Source organism: Strix uralensis, chromosome 4 (assembly GCF_047716275.1).
Source record: "Strix uralensis isolate ZFMK-TIS-50842 chromosome 4, bStrUra1, whole genome shotgun sequence".
NCBI classification, from domain to species: domain Eukaryota; kingdom Metazoa; phylum Chordata; class Aves; order Strigiformes; family Strigidae; genus Strix; species Strix uralensis.
Genome location: NC_133975.1, coordinates 125,618,705 through 125,633,397, shown reverse-complemented (window position 1 = coordinate 125,633,397; position 14,693 = coordinate 125,618,705). Strand labels below are relative to the sequence as shown.

Below are 14,693 nucleotides of genomic sequence, written 5' to 3'. Positions count from 1 at the left end.
GTTATTGAACCCATTCAAGCTGGTTTTTGGCCTCTTCTACAACGTAGTTAGATGATCCAGCAGATCTAGCTGGAGTGATTAAGACAACCCTCATCTGTCAATTCTGCTCTTCTGCAGGAGGCCACGGCCACCAGATTAGCTCTTACACAAACACTTGGGTTTGTGGAGCTAGCTTCAACACAAAAATGTAGCAGATTTGCTTAGTTTAGCCCTGCCTTCCCTGGCAGCTTTAAGCCAAGGTGTGGACTTCATACTGAAGTGGCTGAGGAGAGGAAACACACTGTCCTGCCAACTCTCTGGAAGCAGCAAAATCTGGCAGAGAGGGGTAATGTGTTCACAGAAGAAACACCTGAGGCAGTTGAACGTCTGCTCACAAATATTACTTCCTGCTTCTCACTCTACATTAAGAGACAAGTTTAAGATCATATTGATAAAAAACCAGGTTTAGCTACCATATGTTTTGGGTTGCATGACCAATGACTCAATGCCCTGTCATGTATGCCAGGAGCAAGGTGGATAGTCCACTGCACTTGAAAAAGTAGAGAGGTCTAGGAAGAGAGAAAGGATCCTTCATATGCAGCATCCTCGTTACCCTCTTTAAGAAGGTAGCTTCTCAACCACAGTTACAGTTTCAACAACTGCAGGGTAGAAGTAGACAAGGAAGCCTCCTGTTCAGAAGCAATTATTTTTGTTAGGCAAAACGTGCAGTTACTATCCAAAATGCAGTCTGGCCAGGGCACCTCTTTCTCACTGCACCTTCTCACACTTTTGCAGAATGTGCCAGGAGGTTATTTAAAGAGTGAACCCAGTCATAGGTTTATGTCCTCATGAGAGCAAAGATTCAATACCAACTCCAAGGAAGAGAGCGTATTCACTGAATTTCCAAGATCTTAGGGAGAAAACAAATAGATTACCTTTTCTCTGCTTCTCCAGATTCCAAAGAGAGTAGAACTTTTGCTATGATAGAATTAAATGTCTGCTGATTTATGGAAATCTCAGTTTGCAGCATCTGAAAATACCATAAGAACAACAGTTTTAACTATTCAGTGAACCTCCTTTTCTATGAAAGCTGGTTCTGCTCCTCTAGAGTGACAGCATTTACTTAATTCTAAATGCTGAAAGCTCTATTATTTTCAAGTGCTAGTGTCAAATGCATCCTAAAAGATTCCACACTTTTTGGATACCAGGAGGAATTTGCACATATGCGATAGCAGAACCCACCAGGAGCTGTATGTTAGAGGTAATTTGAAGCCTAAAGTATGCTGGACTCATTCATGAGAAATGCAATCTAGACAAGAAACTACAGAAAAGGTATAAAAAAAGCTACATACAAGGGTGAATTTACTCTTTATCATAACGAGCAAAAGTTTATTCTAGAAATAATTTCATTGCAATGAATGAATGGATTTGGAGAGGTCTAAGTAAAAGAGAGAAAATAACTTTCTGTGGACCCTAATGAGTATCACTAACATGCAGAGACTTAACACCCCGTGGAATTAGCACAGTACTTTGGGTAGGGTGAAGCTGTGGTCCGCTGCTGCAGCACAAAGCTCACCCTAGCAGTTCATGATGTTTAGCATTTACCACATGATGTTTTCTTCTGTAGTTTTGTTGTTTTTCCATCCTCTTGCCACTAGGACAAAGTCTATAGATAGGACACTTTGCTTAGAAGTGCATCCACATGCTACTGCTAGCATGAAATGTATGTTCTCCCCTGAATGGATACTGTCGTACATATATGAGGCACTATATAACAAATAGCAAGTGCTTGGAAAAATGCCGGGGAAACAGATTTGCACCAAAGTCTAACAACTGGTCAAAACAGAAATATGCTGTGAAAACATTTTGTTTTAAAATGCAGTTCTTTCAGGAACTGTTAAGATTCCTGCCAGATCACCAGCAAACAACTGCCTAGCTAGTTGCCATAGGCTTCAGTGCTCTGGGACAGGCAGACAGACAAGTAACCTCAGGGTTGGAGAAATCCAGGACTTCCGTGACGCAACACTTGAGGATGCACTCCTAAAGGTCTGACCCCTGCAAAAAGGTATCCATCCAGTTTGGAAAAGGATTTTCACATTTCAGAGTTTTCCTCTGAATAAGTAAAAGGACACATTTCAAGAGCGAAATGCTCTGTAAAACTCTGCCCAGATCTAATTTCAAAAGGCATAGCATTTTCTAGTGATTTCCAGCCCCCTTTCAAGAAGATGCTTCAATTTTTAGAGTTAGCTTTACCTCATATACTCTCTGTTGCTCTTGCAGTTCTTCAAACTGTCCTGGAATATTTGTTTTTAAGGCCTCTTTCATTTTTTCTAGGAATTTCATCCAGTTTTCACATTTCTGAAAGAATTTCTTTTCATCATTTTGAGTCCCCTCAAGCATGCTGTAAAACAAAAGAAATAATCAGAAATTATTGTGTTGGTCGTTGTTTTTCTGGATACATTGGCATATGGTCTAATGTGGTGGTGAGTAATACTAACATAATAGGGTTTTGCTTGGCACTTTCCTATCTTCTTCACCTATGAACATCCAGATTTTTGCTTCAAGTGACTTGGAATACCAATAGCTACTGAATAATCAAATAAATTGAAAGGGCAGGAAGTCAACTTGGAAAGCCCCTGAGAAAGCTGAGAACAGATTATAAGACTTCCCATGCTTTAATTTGGTTTTGATTTTCCTCACAGAAATGGAAATGGTTAATAGTGACTTTTCGTTTGCATTTCGGACCTGCAGCGTTCCAGAGCAGCTGCTGTCTTCTGACTCCACTGCCGAGTCAGGCTCTGCATTTTCTTCAGGGTGAAATCACTGAGTGGCAGCTTAATGCTTGCTTCATTCAAACTCTCTATGCTTGGAGAAAGTGCAGCAAGGTCGAGTGTGTGATTCTGGAATTAAAAAAACAAATTAATTGCAAAAAATACTGCCTTTTTTTCATTTCAAAGAAATACAGAAGCCTCTTCTGTAGAAAGCATCTGCATGTTATGCATCTGAAATGCTAACCCAAAACCCCCCAACATTTCCGTGTTAACTTCAAAGAATATAGGAAACAAAAAAGTCACAATTCCCTTACACAAGGCCCACTTTTCCAATAATACCAAACAGATACTCAAGAGCTGGTACTTGCAGATTTACTTTGTACCCTACATTGAGGCCCACAGGGTAGCTCCAGAGCAAAGCTGGAGAAAAAGATCTCCCATCAACCTCAAATCTATGTGATTTTCCTCCCCTCCATGCAGACATTCGGCCCGCAATGCATATCTAGAGTTTTTATGAACTTAAATCATTGCTTTTTGTGTTTTGGATGAGATTATAGTTACTCTGATGGAAGCGCTATAACTACAATACTTAGGACACAAAAAGTTTCTTGAAGTAAGCAGGAGCTGGTATCGTACAGACACTTAAATCCTGAGCAGAATCTTTTTGCACTTGGGAATCCAAACATACCATGAGCAATTCTAAGTTGTCTGTTTCTCCCTCTAGACAGAGGCTGTCAAAGGCATCTGTGCAATTCTTGACTTGACCTTCCAGTGTTTCAAGGCAGTTCTTGAAATCCTCCAGTTGTGAGAGATTGAACTAGAGTAAATATTGCATATTTATATTAATTCTTATTTAATACACACATTCAGTATACAAAAAGGAGCAATAAGCAGTATTGTCGGGAAAACAAATGGATGTTAAATCCAAATTCAATGTAGTTATAACTCACTTACTGAACTTCTTCCATTTTTGCACTAGTAAGGGGACAATTTAAGCCAAAGCAGAGGGCAAGAAACTGAATCTCTAAATCCTGAGAGATTCATATGTACCTGGAAGGAATAGGGGCATCTGCAATACCTTTTTGTAGCTTTGGGCTGTTTGATTTATTGTGAAATTGGAAAGCCAAAACTTAGCTTATCAGAGGAAAGAAACTTGTGAAAATGAGCTTCCTTTGAGCTGCACACAAGGCCTGCTCCCATGTGCCTACAGCCAAGGCTGTGCAGCTTACGTGAGCTCTGTGGAGAGAACTAACTAGGGCTGGAACTCAACTTTTTTATTCACTAGGTTGGTTTCTTTGAGTCAGGGAAAAGAGCACCAGGAAAGCTCTTTCTTTCTGGCAAGAATTAAGCTCCACATCTCTAAGAACACTGAAACAGCAACATTTTTATAAGGAATGAATGGCAAAAATTGGTGTGGGTAGAGAGACAGTTCTGTGGTAATATTACAGGGTTACACCAGAGAAAATAACTACCCAGAAATTAAATTCTTCGTGGAGTGATAAGTATGGGAATATGAGAAATCTGTTATCTTCACAAAGATATCTGGCTTCCAGCCATTGAACTGTGCTAGTAGATGAAGTCATACATAGAGTTGGCTGAAAATTTCTTGATGAATTTGGGTTTACTTTAGAACAGAACAATTCATTGAAACCAGACTTTTTCACAGGAACAGACTAGTTTTACATCAGTAAATGTACAGCAGTACTTTTGCTTGGAAGTTTTGTCAGGAATACCTGTGCTGGGGGAAGTCAATCCCACAGCACTCCTGTGAGCGGAGCATCACACGGGGAAACCTGGATCCAGGTCCCTCCCTACTCTGCCTGAACAGGGATGTGAATCTGGTCTTCAAAATTACATCCAATGACCACAGTTTTCTGTTTGGTTTTAGGTACCTTATGTGCACTCTTATCAAAGCAAATGGACCCCTCAGGTTTTTCCAAGGCAGAGCTGAGAAAGTTTAAAACTTACTTCGAAGTTCATAGAATAAAAATACGTTTCTTAACCATTAATCATCTGAGGGTCCTGTACTGCTTGACTGTAATAGGTCCACTTACAAAGGCTTGTTAGAGCAACACAAGCAGGTAAGAAGAGTGAAACCCTTCCTTCAGCTGTCCCTCTTGCTTCATGTATTATTTCTTTACATAGTTGATCATACTGTTGAGTTTTATTTTATTGAAATTTTATTTCAATAGAACTACAGGGCTCTAGTAAAGAAGTTATCTCACACTGACAGCTAATTTAATATTCAGAAAAATACCTCAAATTCATCTAACTTCCTCTGCAACATCTTTTCCAAATAGGATGCTCTCTGGAGTGGCTGCAGCTTCTCCAACAGAATGGCTTGTGCAGCTGTCCCAGCCTGCTGTTTTATCCTATCAGCCAGCAAAGACATCTGGGTATGGCATCCTGCTATGTTTTGAAGGCCATGCTGTAAATTCTGATGAGAGAAGGGGAAAGAAAAAAAAAAGTCAGCAAATGAATCAGATCGTCATTCATGTGCCACTTTCATTTAGTATCTTTTGTTGCTGTAACTAAGCTCTTTTTGTTGATCTCCTCCGGGAGCCAAATTCAGTTATGGTGAAAGCTTCAGTCTTTTACTCAGAGGATAATGGGAACTGCATCCATTGACTCTACTGCTGGGAAAGGCACAGTTCAAAGTTCAGTGGAACACTGGTGACTTCAGGCAGTGAGATACTACTGCTACAGAGATTAGAGAGAGAAATCAGAATATCCCTCTCTACAGAATGGATTGGTTGGACTGGATGATCTTCAAGGTCTTTTCCAACCTAGACGATTCTGTGATTCTGTGATTTACACTAGCAGATGGAGAAACGGGCCCACGCTGCCAATGAGAAATGCTGTTATGTTACAAACATACCAGTACTTTGGATCCCTTAGTGACTGAGGACTATGATTTTGGTTTTATTTGTTCCCCTTTACTACAGTTATGATGCTATAAAATTAAACTCTAAAGGCAGTACAAGAACAAAGGGAGTCATTTTAACTCGTTGAATGTACTTGATTTTTTTTTTGACCTGGACAACTGTCATTTACTTTTTGCCATGAAACCCCCTGGAATTTGCCACTGTATAGAGTCTTTTCTGTGGGTAATGAACAAAGACTTCTGATTGATAGAAAAGAGCAGGCATGTTTCCCTAAAAATCAAAATGGCTCTTAGTTCCTGACCCCTGTCTTTGGAATGGATCATATTGTAAACTGCCACTTCAGCCATTTAGAAGATAACCCATTTTGATTTCTTACTCTCTGTATAGGATTTTATGTTTATTCATTGTGGTGACAGAGTTCCATAAATCCATAATCTTTCCTAATATATACTAGAAGAAAAGATTAGAGAGATTAAAATACAGTTTTCTAATGCACATGTATTTTCAAATACATGTAACTCATATGCCATATCACTGATTCCCATTCTTCTAACTCACCACTTTCAAAAAACCACAATAAATTCCATGTGTCCTACCCACACGTACCAGGACAGGATCTACAGTGCTAATGGCACTCTAGTGGTCATGCCTTGCTCTGTAGGTACAAAACCCTTCCCAAAAATTTTCAGCAAATGTGATGCCTTTTTGCTGACCTACTGATGATTTTATGCACAGCCATTAATAGATCAGAAGAAAGTGAAAATGTTTTGGTCTAATCTTTGCTGCTGTCAGTTGTTTCTGACATTGGAAGAAATATATGAGTTCTCATTCCCATAATGTAAAGTTTCTTAATTGGCCACATGCAAAATGGAGTACTTTGGACTTCTTCAAATACATGGCTAGAGATTCATAAAGTGTGATGAATCATTGCTCTGTCCTGAAATAAAGATTATTATATTTCTTTATTGCAGTCTGAAGAAACCAAAACTGTCAGAAACTAGTGAAGGCTTTGCTGCCTGAGAGAGTCAAATATACCCTGTGGTGTCAGCATGAGATCTCATTTGCCTAAAGTCAGAAGCAATTAGGATAATCTAATGAGCTCAGAAATCTGTGAACTTATCAGACCAGGCCAAAAAAAGAACCAAACCCAAATAAACCAATTTGAAGACTGTGGAAGACTTCAGGATGGTCCTCTGTTTTGGAAAATTGGTCTTTTTTCCTCACCTATTGTTCTAGTAGATATTATCTCTCCTCCCAAGCAGTCCCCTATACAGTAAATAGTTTTTGGTTTAACAATTCCTTCCAACACAGGCCTGATTCTTTGTATAGATCAGAAAGGGGCAGAGATGGAATATGATTGCTCTCTTCTGCTCTTTTCTCATCCTATGCTAACTCTAGTTTGGTTTGGTGTCAGGATCTGGTCAAAGTATTTAAAGAAAATACAAAGGTGCCTGTTAATGAAAAAAAACCCATAGATTTTATGTTTTCCACTGACTGGATTTGAGGGTGGAGGGGGCTAGAAGATGTTATTTTGATTTGTTTCTCAAAAATAAATCCTGATTTGTACCAGGCAGCAGAAACATATTCATGTACCTTTATATCCTGTATCCTTTGCTTCAGGGTTTCTATCATGTTATCCTCAGGCATGTGAGCATCCAAGAGCTGAGTGCACTGCTCTTTGTGCTGTTGTAATTTGGCTGCTGCCTCGGTGCATAAAGTATTGAAGGGCTCCCAAAGCTGCAGGGTTGCTTGCGCTGCCCGCAGTTGATCTGTGATGTCTTCATTTACTGAGTTCCACCTGCCAACATATCAAAGGATAAGAGCATTTTCCTAGTAGATTCTCCTCCAGAATATGATTTGGTGTAGGATTCCTGGGGGAGTTTCTTTGCGTTCATACCCATGTTACTGAAAGCCCACTGACACAGCACCATTTTGTGCTCTGTGATCCATCACAAAAAAGGTAGTATCAGCTACTCCTCACACAGGTACCCTTAGACAGGTGAGTAGTATTAATATAGATTTAAAAATCTGATAGACATTCAAGTCTTGTCTCAGCAACTTTTTTTTTTTTAATACTAATAACTGGGGGGTCTTTTTTGCAAGCTTACCTTGTGCGTGCCTCCGTGCACTTCTGTTCAATAATCTCTGCAAAGGAGGGGGAGCAGTTCTTCTTCAGGTTACTGGCAGCAGCCTGGAGCTTGGCCCAACTTTCTTCACTGTTTTCTGATTCATCTTGAAGAGACTGCAGAATGGATTATTGCAATTAGTTGGGGAGATGAACAACCTAAGTATAGCTTCCCCTATATATTGGTAGGGATAGTGTACCAATAATGCCACACATTTGCAACACAGATTAAAATGTTTGTGAAAAATCTAACATCTGATACTAAAAATTAGGAAGCTAAAAGAGAGGTGAAATGGTCCAAGTTAAAAAACCATTCAGGAAGCCTATTTTAAACTGAGGTAATTTATGTACTCTTAAAGAAACAGCTCATTTAAAAAACCCACAGCCTTGAACTGATTAAATTAATTCACTAGAAACCTAAAATGTTTTATTTTAAGCCACCATTTCAGGGAAATTTCTACTGGCAGTAAAATTGGCTTGACAACTCCTGTCCCTGGCTATGTGTTTCCCCTCCTGATACAGGCAATTGCAGAACTCTGCAATTCTGAACTGATCCAGTTTACATTTCATATCTGTGAACTGATCCAGATTAAAAATAAAGAGGGGGATAGAAGGAAGGAGGTAAGAAGGTGCCCAGTTCCTTCCAGTAATTATGTGTCTCCAGGTGAGGGTGGAAAGCGCTTATACAGGTTTTACTGCTGAGAGGAAGGAGACTCCAGCTCTCTGAAGGGCAACTGGACAGTTGACTTTGTGCTTGAGCAATTGTAAACGCCAGGCTCAGGGATCCCCCTGCTCTGCCCCAGGCCTGCTGCACCCACGAGCCCAAGGCACAGCTTTTGGGAAGGGGAATCGTGGGTCCTGGACCTTGACTCCAGTGCCATTTATGTGTGGAAAGATGCTTCAGTGCAAATAATGCTTTAATGCAAAATGTGTCAGTGGTCACTAGCACAGTGGCTGGGACACAGTACCCCAAGGGGAGCGTTCAAATCACAGATCTAGAGATACGGTCCCTTCGCCAATTTTCTCCCAGGTCCCCTTCATTTCTGCACTGAGTCCCAGCATCGATGCACAGGCATCTCCTTCCAGGTTATGCTACAGCCTTATGGCAGGGCATCTTCCTGGGAAGCGCAAGCAAAGGGGCAAATTTCCTTCAACCAATGAGCCAAGAACCAACTTCTTTCACCTGAATGGTGAGTAACCTTAGGCAAACACATACAGCGATGGCATTAGGTTTTCCCTGGAGACTCTGCTAGCCCACAGTAAGGCAAACATGGTAGCAGCTGACTTGTACTCTCTTGAACCTTGGTACCTAAATTGCACTAAAGTTGAACGTATGTGCTAAATAAAGTACAAAGTCTAAAAATAGTCCTGAGTGCCTCTGGAGGTAAAAAAAGAAATTAATTCCACTGACTTCAATGACACTATAATAAAGAGGAAGTTGCTCAGAGAAATCTTTCTGTCTTTCTGTCTTTTTTTCAGTGGAGATTGTTTGTTTGTTTAAAGGCCCAGAAGTAAAGAAATATGAACTTCAGTAGATTTACCTGGAGAGTTTTGACCTGGTTTTTCAAAGCTTCCAATGACACCACAGAAGGTTTGCACTGTTCTATGCAGTACAAATATCTTGTTGTCGTCAGGCTGACTTCTGCATAAACTTCATCATATACTCTCCACTGCTCCAGTATTGACTGCATTGAGGTCTTTAACTGTGCAACCTGCAAATGAACCATTTTTATTACTATCTCCTGGGTAGTCCTGACATATAAATCACCTTTACATTGACTTAAAAATTTAAGCTTAGTGCTCACGCCATGACAATCCACAAGAATTTCACAAGTTGGAGTATTTTCCTACTTGGTAAGGAATTGTGCAGGCTTCAAACCAAGCAGTAAACAGTATTTAGAGTGAAGTATAAGAATTTGCTGGAAATAAAAATTTAACCAGAGTTCAAGGTAGCACTGTTCTATCAGACACAACTCCAAAAGCCCCCCAAAAGTAAAAAATACTGAACTAATGAACTGCTTATTCCTTTCTGCCAAAATCAACCTGAAGTGGGATAAAGTTGAGAGACTTAATCTTCTTAGCAAGCGGATAGTTTGATCCAGAGATCAAGTTCCCTTTTAATGAAAATTTGAACAGAAATTGTTTTGTATGGAATAAGATGCTACTACAATACTCTGGAGAGCTATCATCCTTCTTATGCCATTGTGCTTTAATAATGCAGGCCCACCTGAATCACAGTCTAGGACCTTCATGATTCTCGTATGAAATTAAATGATAGATATCCTTTTTGTTTTCTATGTCTCTTTCATTACTACAGTTGTTTATATTGGGGCAAGAATGGTTTCCATTTGCCACATACTCCTAGACAATGCAAACACAAACCCACAGTCCTTCTTCAGTGTGATGTGTCACTTTTATCCTTCTGTATCAGGTAAGTACATAAGGCATGTCCTGGGTTAGACAAAACATTCATCTAGTTCAATATCTATTTTCAGTCATGCCAGCACCAGATGCTTTGAGAAAAGCATGAAAATGAGGCAAGCAAACAAGCATGTCTCCAGGGGACCTGGCAAAGCCAGATGCCAGATTTCACTTACGATTATGCATCTACACAGTGGAAGATGAAGACTTTTCTACACCATAGTGCACGCTAAATAGACTGCATGGATCATTGTATCCTAGTATCCTAGTTCCAGGCATGCAGGAGTAGATGGATTAATCATCCCTATTCTCATTTGAATCATGGTACAGGTGGGAGGAATCTCTAATTACTTTTTGTAGCCTGCAGCTAATTACTGCCCACACAAGGAAGATGGAAAGACCATGCTCGTGAAATGTCTCTGGGCCACAGACTCACTGCCTTAAGATCAACCTATGGACAATACAATCAATGTATCACATCTCCTTAGACCTATATTTGAAATCACAGCCTGGCTCTGCTGAGAGCAGTCGCCCGTGGGAAGAAAACTGCACTTGGTGTTTCATTGCACACGCAGACAACTAGGCTGTAAGAACATTCTGCAGTTTTAAAGTTTGATACTTAAGTCATAAAAATACTAAAATTAACGTGACCCATGGTGACTGTAAGAAGAAAAAAGCACTAGGCTGTCAATCCTGCCAATTTCAATCCCCAGTTCTACAGCAGAAGTAAAAACTTTCATCATGTACACACACAAAAATTTCTCTGCTTTCTTGGTAAGAAACAGCCATATCATTTCTGTTGAAACTTAAAACAAGAAGCAGCAGACCCATCTGGACCGACACCTCAGGGGGAAGAGTTCAAGCAAAAGGGTTCAGGTTTCACAGAGTTTTGGGGAACAAAAGCAAGGTGTTTATCATGGAAAGTGTAAGGGAATCTTAACTATAAACACAATCACTGTATCATATATAATCCTCTGCAGTATATGGACATTTGTTATCACAAATGTAAATCCATAAATGTACTCATCATTCCATCTTCTGTGCCTATCAATTACATCTAGATAAAAAAGATCAGTTCCAAGTATAAAAATAATATAACTATAAATGCAAACTGCTGGGGAGTCAATCTGCATGGGAAACCAATCTGTCAGACTCCTTAAAGCAGTTGGAAACCACACAGGATTTGAAGATAGCGAAAGCCATGAAGGTGTGTGGACTCTTCCGTCTGACAGTGAGAATGGGGCAGGTGTAGGCAGCTTCCACCATTGTACCACAGGGCAGAAAGACCAGGGTATGAAAGAGAAGCAGATCAAGTCAGATAGTTTAAGGTTTCCATTTTCAACTTGACAGAAAAACAGCAGTGCTGTTTATTTTCTTAAACTGCAGATGGGGGGCTGTCCCTCCTCCCCCTGCATTCAAACTACTTTGAGATCAGACTTTTTTTTCCTCTCTCAACCTTGGAAATATATTAATTTACATTAAGGTAAAGAGTTAAAAGGAAGTTCTTAGGAAGGTTAAGATTAAGAGTAAGGAATACTTTGCATCTTTTTCATACTGGCTTCTGCCATCCCATGAAGAAGATTAATAACACTGGTGGTAAGAATATGTACTGGAGGAAATCTGAAAACAAACAAAACTTTTACCTGGCTTACAATGCTGTCCACCATTTCACACAGCTCAGCTATCCTGAGGGACAGAGCTTCTGGGGTTTCTTCTGCACCACCATTCAAAGCCAAACTCTGCTTGAGCTCATCAAGAGTTTTGGACTTAGTTGTGAGTTGATTTTCTAGCTCCTAAATGAAAAAAATAAAAAAAAAGGAAAGTAAGATCTTTTGATGAGACCATAGAAGAAACCTTCTGTGTGAGGAGCTTAGATAAACATTCCTTCTTTAAAACCAATTCTGTGCAATTCTTCAGCTACGCAACACCATCACCTTTTCAACTGATACAGAGCAACTGTTTTACAGGAATTCAGAATGACAGTGGCTGCTTTAGACAGTCTTCTGCATGTCGTGCTAGAATCAGTTCGTTTAGTGTCAGCATGAGCACTGGACATCATGCTTGGGAAGGAAATCATCAGGAACTAATTCCTCAGCCACCATGCAGGCCTCTCTGTACCTCTCCAGATGCAAAAAGTTTTTTTATTAATGCAGCTGAACTTTTCCTTGGGCAGATTAGCATTTGAGTCCTCCTCTGCTCCAGCAGACAAAGGTAAGATAAGAACTGACTTTGCAACATGAGGGTCCCTGACATACTAACAACCTCTGGAAGGTTATTTTCAGCTTGTCCCCTTAGTCAGAGGCTTTCTCCCATGGGAGAAACCCCAGTGAAATCAGTGGAGATGCCTGGGAGAATAACTTCTCCACCAACACAATCAGGAAGATTATACATTAGTCTTGACTTGCTGAGGAAAGCTCAGCAGTAAGTTCTTCACAACATGAGTAAATATCCATACACATAATGGGCTGTAACATTTTCCTATAATACTACGCTTAAAGCCATGACCTTTTTCCCCCCTGCTTACTATCCCTAAAAGACTTTTGAATTTGGACCTCATTTTTATTGAGCAAATTAATTTTAATGAAACATTTTAGTCACCCACATCCTAGCACTGCATCTTGCTGTGAGCAGGTTAGTGTTTTAGTCAAAGATACCCTGTGTCTTTCTTCCGTTCTGCCCCTTGATATGTTTCAGAGTGCTTCAGACAGACAAGTAACTTGGTGTGTAACAGAGCACTCCAGACAATAAAAGCAGCCTACTACAAGAGAGAGACACATAACCATGGCAATGAAAGAACAAATATTCCATGTTAAAAAATAGAGAGGAAACACTGTACTGAATGAAATCATCAGACTGTCAGAGTAATCAGAGCCAGTTATTAGCTGGCTGCACCTGTACTAATTTTGAAGGAGCTGATGCCTAGAAAAACACAACAAAACCAAAGGACACCCAGATTCTTGAGGGTGGTGCAGGGACACTACTCCAAGGGCAGGAGTAGAGCGAATTGCTATTTTTCCAAATGCAACTCTATAGTTTCCATGACACTTCCATGACACAGCTCTTGAAACTAATGGAATTGATAGCTTTTGCCATGGCTATGCTAAACTGAGAATTATTTATTTTGGAGGCATCTCAGAATAAGATCTACAATATTGCTGCACAACACTCCAAATACCATGGAACAACAGCAGATGCATCTTCAACTGGAGGAAAAAAACCATAAAATAGCAATTCACATTAAAAGTGGATCTGGCTCTTTATCACCTGAACCTAACAAGCTTTAATTAAAATTAGATTGAAGTATTCTTCTAGAAAATGGCAACTTCCTTTAAATTTTTTTCCTGTTAAAATCTGTGCAGTTCTTTAGTCTGGATTCAGCAAAATGCTAAATGTCCTTTACAATAATATCACATGTATAATGCTTTACCTTGCAATCATCTAATGTGTTCTGTGCAGAGATCAGACTTGCTGGGGTTTGTAAAGATGTCAGTCGATCACTCTGAGCTTCCAGCCAGTTGCGTAGAGTCTGTGCTTTGTTCTCATTTTCAGAAATATCCTCCAAAATGTGTTCCAGGTCTTGTATCTGAAAGTTTCAGAACTATTTTAACTTACTTAAACCTAGAGGTGGGCAGAAACAAGGCTCTCCCTTCCATGACAAAATTTGAGATTACAATATTTACATTGAAAATACTATTTAGAGAAACCATTTTGAAAGGAAAAGCTAAAAAGGTTTACTGGCTCTTTAGGATTTGACCTTTTCCCTGGGAAGAAAACAAGGCAGTGTGGGTTCTGGAGCTGACAGCTTGTGGACCAGACAGGTTGGGGGACCCTGAGCTTCATGAACACATTCATATAGAGTCTGGAAAACTCATTCTCCCTAAAACCCACCAACAAAGTTACTAATAAGCAAGGGACCTCAAGTCTCCTATCTTCAGTCTTGGCTCTGATGAGCCATTAAATCCTAGAATGCACTTTCTTGAAAATGGTTAGAGAAGATAATTTTTTCCCCCCACAAAACTGAAATTTCATCATGGAAATTTTCAGTTGTGCAGGAACTGAATTTTCCACTTGAAAATATTTCTGGAACTTCCTGAGACTTTCAGTCACAAGACTTTCTGAGACAGAAAAATTTGAGAATTTTCTGTTTGATCAGCAGTCTTTGTATCTGGATTCAGGGAAGGCAGTTTCTCCCAAAGCCCTGCGTATGGGTTTTGGTGATGGGGGAGGGCGCTACGGCAGTGGCTCCTGTGAGAAGCTTCTCGAACCTCTCCCGGCTCCAATTAGTGACTGTTCGGCTAGGATCAGGTTAATTTTCACAAGAAGCTGGGAGGGGGCACAGCCAGGACAGCTGACCTGAACTGGCCAAGGGGATATTTGACACCATACTGCCATCATGCTCAGTATATAAGTGGGGTAGCTGGCTGGGGGTCAGGGAGATTGCGATTCAGAAAGGGGCTGAGCGTGGGCTACCAGGCGGTGAGCAATTGCATTGTGCATCACTCACTTTATATA

The 14,693-nt window shown here is 40.2% G+C and overlaps 1 protein-coding gene across 7 annotated transcripts in view; it reads right to left on the bottom strand.

The window, feature by feature from the left end:
• SYNE2 (spectrin repeat containing nuclear envelope protein 2) overlaps positions 1-14,693 on the bottom strand; it is a 195,642-nt gene that overhangs the window by 41,569 nt on the left and 139,380 nt on the right. For all 7 annotated transcript variants that reach the window (XR_012628988.1, XM_074869023.1, XM_074869025.1 and 4 more), the window contains 10 exons: positions 13,609-13,764; positions 11,825-11,974; positions 9,302-9,472; positions 7,744-7,877; positions 7,229-7,433; positions 5,008-5,187; positions 3,439-3,567; positions 2,725-2,879; positions 2,233-2,380; positions 915-1,009 (listed from right to left, as the gene is read on the bottom strand). Coding sequence is in view for 6 of the 7 variants with exons in the window: in XM_074869023.1 (XP_074725124.1) it covers positions 915-1,009; positions 2,233-2,380; positions 2,725-2,879; positions 3,439-3,567; positions 5,008-5,187; positions 7,229-7,433; positions 7,744-7,877; positions 9,302-9,472; positions 11,825-11,974; positions 13,609-13,764 (1,523 nt within the window). In the remaining variant the exon portion in view is untranslated. The remainder of the gene's footprint in view (positions 1-914; positions 1,010-2,232; positions 2,381-2,724; positions 2,880-3,438; positions 3,568-5,007; positions 5,188-7,228; positions 7,434-7,743; positions 7,878-9,301; positions 9,473-11,824; positions 11,975-13,608; positions 13,765-14,693) is intronic.